The 8,828-nt window shown below is 30.0% G+C and overlaps 1 protein-coding gene across 2 annotated transcripts; it reads left to right on the plus strand.

Moving 5' to 3' along the window:
• The first annotated feature begins 1,889 nt into the window (after window positions 1-1,889).
• On the plus strand, window positions 1,890-7,542 carry LOC101500374 (plant cysteine oxidase 4-like). Of its 2 annotated transcripts, none has more exons than XM_004487513.4 (6): window positions 1,890-2,029; window positions 2,737-2,936; window positions 3,918-4,060; window positions 4,141-4,288; window positions 6,203-6,406; window positions 7,059-7,542. In XM_004487513.4, exons 2-6 carry the CDS (start codon window positions 2,834-2,836, stop codon window positions 7,175-7,177), a joined length of 717 nt encoding a protein of 238 aa, XP_004487570.1. In that variant the 5' UTR covers window positions 1,890-2,029; window positions 2,737-2,833; the 3' UTR covers window positions 7,178-7,542. The 2 variants fall into 2 exon arrangements, with proteins under 2 accessions (XP_004487570.1, XP_004487569.1); XM_004487512.4 differs by having other exon boundaries at window positions 1,905-2,029; window positions 2,629-2,936.
• Window positions 7,543-8,828: the final 1,286 nt, after the last annotated feature.

Here is an 8,828-nt window from a genome sequence, read left to right on the forward strand (position 1 = left end):
GACTATGAGTTCATAGTTATAAACGATTCATCACATGTTAATTAGTTAATAGACAACTCTTCACGGGTCAATTAGATAATCGGTGAATTTGTATTTGAGTGTTACTTTGTCTTATGAATATTTAAAAGATAAAAGTTGGCGAAATTTCTATATACAATTAAAATTTATTTCTATAAAGCTGGATAGTATTTTCAATGTACACACAACAACGCGAACCGTGGGAACACATAATTCATGATAATTTGGGGGATTCGTGGAAGTATGTGTGTTTGGTTCTATGGTGATAAAAAATAATTTTATAAATTTGAATTTAGTTAAAAGTAATTTGAATGTAAATTGATTTATCTTTAAATATATTTATGTGCGAGTGAATTGAACAATAAATTATAGTATATACATCATATCTGTCATCAATAACTAAATTCAGACTTCAAATTTTATCTAATTTAAAACGCAAAATCAATTCTACTCTAACATTTAAACAATGTCAAAATCAATTTTACATCTCAAAAATCAATCTTGACCATTTCCAAAGTGAAACCAACACATGCATTAAATGTTAGATCAATGTATATGTTTTGTTTTTATTAGTAAATTAGATTACTTCAAGAGATTGTCAAACATTTGCCACCACAACAAATTTTGGAGATGGAGTGCTAGAATTGAAAAAGCAAAAAAAAAAAAGGCATAATCTATCAAATACACAGTTGATTTTGCGGTATCAAAAATTGCTTTTAAATAAATTAATTTTATAAAATTCATTTAAATTAAAATTAAATTAAAAATAAAGTGATTTATATTTAGATATTCATAAAGTAAAATGAGTTGAATGACAAATATAAAATTAAAAATTAATTATAGAAGAAAAACAAGTTACAAATAGCATGTTTTGTATTTGTGTTGAAAAATTTGTTGAAAAACTGCACACTACATATTTGACCAAAATTAATATTTTTACTTTGGTATAATCACATCAAATATTCTTTGAAATGCGAAAATTTTCGTTTAATCGTCAAATTAAAAGATAAAAAATTATAACTTCAAATCATAATCAATTATAAGATAACATTAATTTTACTATTAAATATAATAATGTTAATTATAAATCTCTAAAACAATTTACAAACATTAATTCTATTATAAGACAATCAAATATATTAATATTAATTATAAATCTCTAAAATCAATTTGCTTATTTCAAAAGTAAAACTAAATATACACTAAAAGAATTATATCTAAAACCATTCATCCCATTTGTGCAAAGCTGAACATGGTTTGCAAAAGTTAAGGGTGATAAAAAAGACAAGATTAAGATAATTGGAAAAACAAAGAAGAGTAAAAGAGAAAAATTATAGAAAGAATACCATAATATATGGAGATGTAAAGTTAGAAAAAAGTCACATAGATAATCTATATATGTAAATACTTACACATGTCCGTAAAAATATTCATTAACCTCACTTTCCAAAATACTCCCTCGAGTATCATATTTTAAGAAAAAAGACCTCACATTTTTTAAGATCATAAAACTATACTTTTTCATCACAAATATTCCATATAGGAGGAATATATAAGTGGAATCAAAACATGATATAGTATTCTTTTATTTTATTCAATTCTATTATTTGAAATAAACAAAATAAGCATTTGTTGCAAGATAAAGCTAACAAGAAAAAAACACAAAAAGTATGAAAAAAAGTGAAGTTAAGCTAAGATACAGCTGGAGTTAAAAATGAAAAAAAACACGTCTCAAAGATAAAAAAAATGATACATAAATCATAAAAAATAATTTACAGAAGGTAAATTATTTAACACCAAAATAAATAAAAAATTAATAAAAAAGTTTATGATGACGTGTTTAAAGATTTTCCATGGTATGGGTCCCTAATCTTTAATGTTTTTCACCTTCTTCTACGCTTTCTAAAAAATTCATCCTTTTTATTATTACCTTCTTTCGATTTCTTACTTACTTCAACCTCTTCAATTCTTCATCTAACCTTCTTCCCTCTTTCAGTCATGGGTTTCACAGGTACGTTTTTTTTGTCTCTCTTTCTCTCTCTCTCTATTTTCTCACCCTTTTCATTCTTTTTTTGGAATCTCATACCCCATTTATTGTTTTCGTCCAATTTTTTATTTTTATGTGTCTGCACGATTTTTAAGCTCATATAATTAATTGGGTCAGTCTCTATTTTTCGATTCTTTTGTAATTTTTTGTTGTTGTTGTTTAACTGTATATTCTATATGCTTCTATTGTTGTTGAAAATAAATGGGCGTTTTGGTTTTGAAAATATAATATTTGATTTTGTAGTATGTGTTTTGTTTAGTAAGTGGAAAAATGATGATGAGATTTGGTTTTTTATTTGTGAAAAAATTGATGGGTTTGTTAATTTGTATGTGAAAAATGGAACTTGGGGTTTGGGTTTGGTTTTTGTGATTTGTATTTAGAGAAGTTATAGGGCAAAATGTAATTGAATCTCAGTGTTATGGAATGAATTAAGGGTTTTGTTAATGTATATATTTAGATCAAGTAGTGATTTAGTGTTATAGAGTTGTGAAATTGTGATATCTATGTGTGAAGTAAGACTCATTTATTTTTGGATTTGTTATCGCTTTTTTGTTGTTTAATAGGCCCATAAATTAGATTAGCTGTGAGGGAACAACTGCAACTATTCAGATTCATTACAGTTGGTTTGATTCTGAGACTAAAATACTCTTATTATCCAATTGTATATCCAGTCCCTATCGCAATCGATAAGCTGCTTACAAGGTGTTATTGGTGTTCTGAATCTGGGGCATTGTTCTAAGTAGATAAGTTTAATCACATCTTTACAAGATGCCATATTATATACAGAGACTGTATAGGCTATGCAGGACGTCGTTTTCACCCAATGGACCAGTGTCAGAAGAAGCCGTTTCAAAAGTTTGCGAGAAGTTAGGTATATTAATTGTTTACCTGATTTGTTTTTGTCGTTTAGTCATATATTTGCATACTTTTATCTTCAACTCCGTAGTTTTGTATTTCGAGTATTGGAAACGTTTGATTTCGATAATCACGTGAATAACGTGCAAATAGATCTCATTGATTGAGCATTGTTTTTATAATGTTTGTCCAATCTAGTTTGTTTTATAACAGATAGATCTGTTTTAGTGTTGTCAAATAGCCGCGCTATACGATAGCAGTATTGAGCTAATCGCTATTGCACCGCGACACACTATTTATTACAAAGTGTGTCAAATAACCGCTATTGCGGTGCTATAGCACTATAACATAGTGAAATTTAAAAAAGCCGCTATTTTCCGTGATACGCAATTGACAACACGGATTTGTTTCATGAGGTTTGGTACAAAACTGTGATCGGAAAAATTCAATATGTCTTGCTTTCTCATCCCCTTTTCGTCTCTAGGGTTTTGTCTTGTTGAATAAATTGTAGGGTCAATGTTAAATTTCAAGGCTCAAAAGTGGAAGTTTTGTCATTAAGCTTGGTTCTATTTTACTTAAGATTTGAATGACTCACAATTTTTCTCTCCGAAGTTTTGTACGGTCTAGTACTATTATTTTCAAAAGTGAAATAAGGGTCACCATTTTCTGTTCAAAATTAAGATGAATTGCAAGTTTTTTCACAAACCAAACCATTTTCTATCCACATTATTTCTATTTGATATATATTAATTTAATTTTATTGTTTTTCAATATTTTAATAATGGACAGTAAAGCGATCAAACTTTTCGAAATATGATTTTGTACCGATCTCCTGGTTACATCCCATGCTAGCATCCTGTTTGTTACTATCACATTGCACGTGAATTTCCTCGATCATACTTTTTCATGCCCTTATAAATTTTCTACATCAGACGAACTTGATCCTTTTATGTCCAACTGAGATTTCTGTAAATATACCTTTAACACAATGTTTCAGAAAAAATGAAGCCATCAGATGTCGGTCTTGAACAGGAGGCTCAAGTGGTTCGCAATTGGAATGTTCAAATGCCTGAATCCAACGGGAACCATCAACCACCGCCGATCAAATACTTACATTTACATGAATGTGACAGCTTTTCTGTAAGTATCAATTTTCAGAACTCCACATCATTTTTATTCAGTGTCCGCAGTTTTATTAATAACTTTTTTATCTTTATCAGATTGGAATTTTTTGCATGCCCCCCTCGTCGGTCATTCCTCTCCATAATCATCCTGGAATGACAGTCCTAAGCAAGCTCATATATGGTACGGTGCATGTTAAATCCTATGACTGGATCGATTTCCCTGGCCCAACTGATCCAACTGAAGGTTTGTTCTTTTTGTATTTTTCATACTTCTATATGACACTTAATCCAATTTTTAGTCATCTGTATCTGAATTGGAATGTATCAAGTGTTGAATGTGGTATGGCGTGCCTTATCTACGTTCTGTAAAAAAAAAAGCACTTTTGTCAATCAGTCAAAACATGTTTTTAATTCTCTCTTAATCACCTTATAATTATCTACATATTATGATAACCTGCGAAAATCCCGATAAACACTTGCTAAGAAAATTACATTTAAATGAATTATCAAAATCAAAAGTAAAATACAACTAACTCAGTGCCCCCTTTCTCCTGATTAGTTCTTCTGAACTTGGAAACAAAACTTATCCTCTAGGTTTTAAATAGATCTTGAAATCTTTTTGTCCATATGAAATGATGTTTTGATTATCTTGAATGAGACTAATCAATTATTGGGGGGCACTTGATTATCTTCTTGTCCATATTAAGTATGAGTTATATTTGGTTTTACACATAGTAGGCCCTTTAATGGGTTATTAACTTATTATAATTTGACTAAAACTTTTGCATTTCACATTGTATCTTATTGGACTTCAATTCTATCATAGTTAAGTTTAAGTTCCTAATAAACCAATAAACCTGTATAATATTTAATAGACTATTAGCATTGTTATTACATTAGAATCATCTCATAATAAATCATTTGATGTTGAGTATTAGCAATATTGCTGGTTAGCCTGTGATTTTTGGGCTTAAGGATTTCATGCAGCTGCATTTTAATATACCTTGTTACATTGAAGATTTCAATTTGAGTTCCATATACGTTACATCCTCGTTCTCGTAGAGTGTAAAGAGCCAAGTAGAAGATAAATTTGATGTTGCAGAGATGAGAATGTTACAATGAATGAGTGGATATACAAGGCAATATAAGATTAAAAAGGAATGCATTAGAGAGCAAGTCGAGGTAGCACCTTATGTGAAAAGATTGTAAAATCTTGCCCTGTGTGATTTGACATGTGAGGAAAGGGCTCATAGAAGCCATAGTAAGAAGAATGGATCAGATTTTGGTCGGCCACACCTGAAACACCTTTCTTACTCCTTCCTCCGAAGAAACTCTTGATATGGCAATTGCATAGTGCCCTGAGCTGCGAACGAGCTCTGTTCTGACGCGTTACTCCTTGCACACGGACTTGCTGTGGCGGTAGTCTTGCTACTTCCCTATCTACTCTTCTCACTGCCTCTTGTGATTAACTTTTTGTTGTAAAAGAGGGTGCCACTGCTTACCAACCTTCTGTCCTTGCCACCAAGCCTCTCTCGTCAAAACTACGGCATTTAAGTTTAACTTTTGGTTTTAGACCCCTAGAAAATAGCCAAAAAGTCGACCTTACGTGATTCTAGTGACTTGAGCCACCAAGATTTTAAGTCTGCATTCTTTCATTGTGGATGACTGCAGGAGAGTTTCAAACAGCTCATACACACTTCGCTCCACATCGCCGCTAACTGAGAGTTCAGTTTACATAAAAAATTCTGATTGCCTTTTCCCTCTAAGACTACCTCTATTCATTACTACAATTTCAACTTACAAAACTAATCTAACCAATAGATGTAGATGATACATACTACAATATCAACTTATAAAACTAATTCTAACACAATCTTGCTACTTCTTTCTTTCTTTTTAAAAATTGAAAGTTATTTTCTTTAAGGTTGGTATAAATGATAAATCCTTGCAGTTAGAGGAATATCAAGTTGCATGCTTATCTTTAGAGTGTATCTCAAGATTAGTTCTTATATCCTGTAAAAAAAAGATCAGTTTTTATATTGCTTAGTTATTATCATGATTTGTTTCCCTCTTATCTCTCTTTTTTCTTCCTCATTTGGACGCTGATAATGATTAATAACTTTGGTTTATTGGCTTTCAACCAATTTATTAATGTCAGCTAGAGCTGCAAAACTCGTGAAAGATAAAGACATGACAGCACCAACTTCAACAACAGTTCTTTATCCTACCGTTGGAGGAAACATACATTGTTTTAAGGCCGTTACTCCTTGTGCAATCTTTGACATATTATCTCCACCTTATTCTTCAGAGCATGGAAGACACTGCACTTACTTCCAGCAATCCCAAAGGAAAGATCTTCCAGGTAATCTCATTTTTATGTTTTGCAAAAGTGTTTGATGGTTTCACTCTTAAGAGTTTGTGTGGATTAACTTATTTGAACTTGTCTATTAGTATAAGCAATTGTGAAACTGTTTGAGACATATTATGGAAACAACTTATGGCATGTCCATGTCTAAAAACTGTTTTCAGCTTATTTCCATAAGTTCTTTAGAATAGTTTGCTTAATACCCTGATTTGATAAACAACTTAATTAAGTACTTATAGCTTAAACACTTATCATTTAAGTGTTTATGTATAAGTTATATCTACAACCAAAGATAAAATGTTCATCTATAAGTTGTTCTCATAAGCTATCCTGAAGAGCTTATAGAAATAAGTTGAGAACAACTTACGGACATGTCATTAGCTGTTTTCATAAGTTACTCCCAAACAATCTCTTAAGTGCTTATGTTAATAAATAAGTTCAAATAAGTCGAGTCAAACATACCATATAAAAATAGCTTATAGTGTATACGAATATAATTCGACTTTATTTTATTTTTTTTTGTTATAAAAAGCTTATACATATGCACTTGTAGGATAAACACTTTTGTTATAAAGCGCTTAAATAAGCTGTTTATCTTTATGTTCTATTTAACCAAGCTATATTAATTAATATTATTATTGAATTGTAGGTAATCTTGAGTTGGATGGAGGTAGTTTTTCTGATGTGACCTGGTTGGAAGAATTTCAACCTTCTGATGAATTTGCAATCAGGAGAGGGCTGTACAAGGGTCCAGTTATTAGAACATAATAACAACAATTTTCTAGTTTTTCTATTCTACTCTATATATTACATTTGAGAAGAATTTGGCTTCTTATAATTAGGTTTTACAACAAAAGAGAATTGTGGAAGAAGATATCAAAAGCCAATTGCAATAATTTTTATTCTTTTGGTCATGTTAGTTATTATTATTAGCAGCATTTGGGTTGTACATAACAATGCCTATTGCATTCTCTCTTAAGTCACTGATCTCAAATTAATCCATTTAGAGTAGTTTCGGATTTTTTTATTTATTTTTAAATAGACCTCAATCATGATGAGTTGGCTTATTAAAAATTTTGTTTGCTTATTGTTGAGAATAAAAAACTATATAATATATCATTTTAGTTTCTTTATTTGTATGTGTTCATGGATTTCAATGGTACATCATCCGAAATTGGGAGGTGCTTTTTTCACCCCCAAAATCACTTAAAAAAAAAACATTGTTTTTATGATGTTTGGACCTTTATTTTCAGACAAAAAAATTACTCTTTCTTTTGGTGTATTGTACAGTGGGGGTGTACCGTGTAGTAGTCGATGTTTGTGTGGGGGGTGTGGTTATGAATTATGATGGGTGACATGCTCATGACTCAAGTTGTAAATTGAGACCTTGTATTGGGCCAATCAGTTAAGGTTGGAAAACATGCACATATCAAATTGATTATTAATCGATTTGTTTATTCAAATTTCAGATTAAACATTATCTTAATTGGTTATTGAGTGATTTGTCTATTCACACAACAAAATTCTTACTATCAAAATACAAATTGAAGATGCAAGTAAAAAGTAAATTACTTCCTATTAGCAGATAAAACAAAAAATAAATAAGGTGAGAACAACAATTAAACAAAATGTAGGTAGCATTGACTAAGAGTAAACTTCCAAGAAATGTATCAATCAATCAATATGTCGGATAAAGTAACATGCACACCTGTTCTCTGCAGATCTCAAGTTTTTATATATCCAACCGAAACTGTAAAAATTGTTGGATGTACCATGTTAAACTTTCTCCTCACTGATTTACATAATCAAATTAAATAAATTATTGATTTAGATCAACTATTATTATTATTATTTTCTCAAGAAGACAGAATTTCTTGAGATTCTAACTCACTACTAATAAAGAATGTAGTGCAACCAAGATAGTGTGCCATAAGTGGTATACACTTTCTTAATTATTTGATCGGACTTCAGATATTAGATTAATGTATGTAGAAAAATATATATTAAGAGAGGTTTATTTATTTTAGAAGTTTTGAGAGATTAATTTTTGTATTTATATATAAAGATACACTTAATTAAAAAAAAAAAAAAAAAGAGAATGTAGCACAAAGTACATGCAAAATAATGGACATAATGATTTTAAATAATCAGAGAATTCGGACATTCATACAATTATCCAATTTTAACTTTGCAAACCAAGTCTAAGACATAAGTCAAAATGTAGCCATTCTGATTAAGATCAAGCAAACTACATCTATACCTATGTATAAAGAAACTATTAAATTTTGATGTAATTTTAATTTCAATTTTATCATTCATTTAATGTTACAAATCTTAAATCAATAAATGGTAAATTCTCATATACTATGTGTTTGGTTGGGGATTGTCATCCCAAGACAAAATTAACTCAAAATTTTCT

The sequence above is a fragment of the Cicer arietinum genome, chromosome 1 (assembly GCF_000331145.2).
Source record: "Cicer arietinum cultivar CDC Frontier isolate Library 1 chromosome 1, Cicar.CDCFrontier_v2.0, whole genome shotgun sequence".
Classification (NCBI taxonomy): Eukaryota; Viridiplantae; Streptophyta; class Magnoliopsida; order Fabales; family Fabaceae; genus Cicer; species Cicer arietinum.

What these genes read in the sequence shown, in the direction of transcription:
- LOC101500374 (XM_004487513.4), top strand. Translation starts at nt 2,834, where the DNA reads ATGCCATATTATATACAGAGACTGTATAGGCTATGCAGGACGTCGTTT. An exon ending in CCCAACTGATCCAACTGAAG is followed by an intron (nt 4,289 to 6,202) that starts GTTTGTTCTTTT and finishes TATTAATGTCAG; the next exon opens with CTAGAGCTGCAAAACTCGTG. An exon ending in CCAAAGGAAAGATCTTCCAG is followed by an intron (nt 6,407 to 7,058) that starts GTAATCTCATTT and finishes ATTGAATTGTAG; the next exon opens with GTAATCTTGAGTTGGATGGA.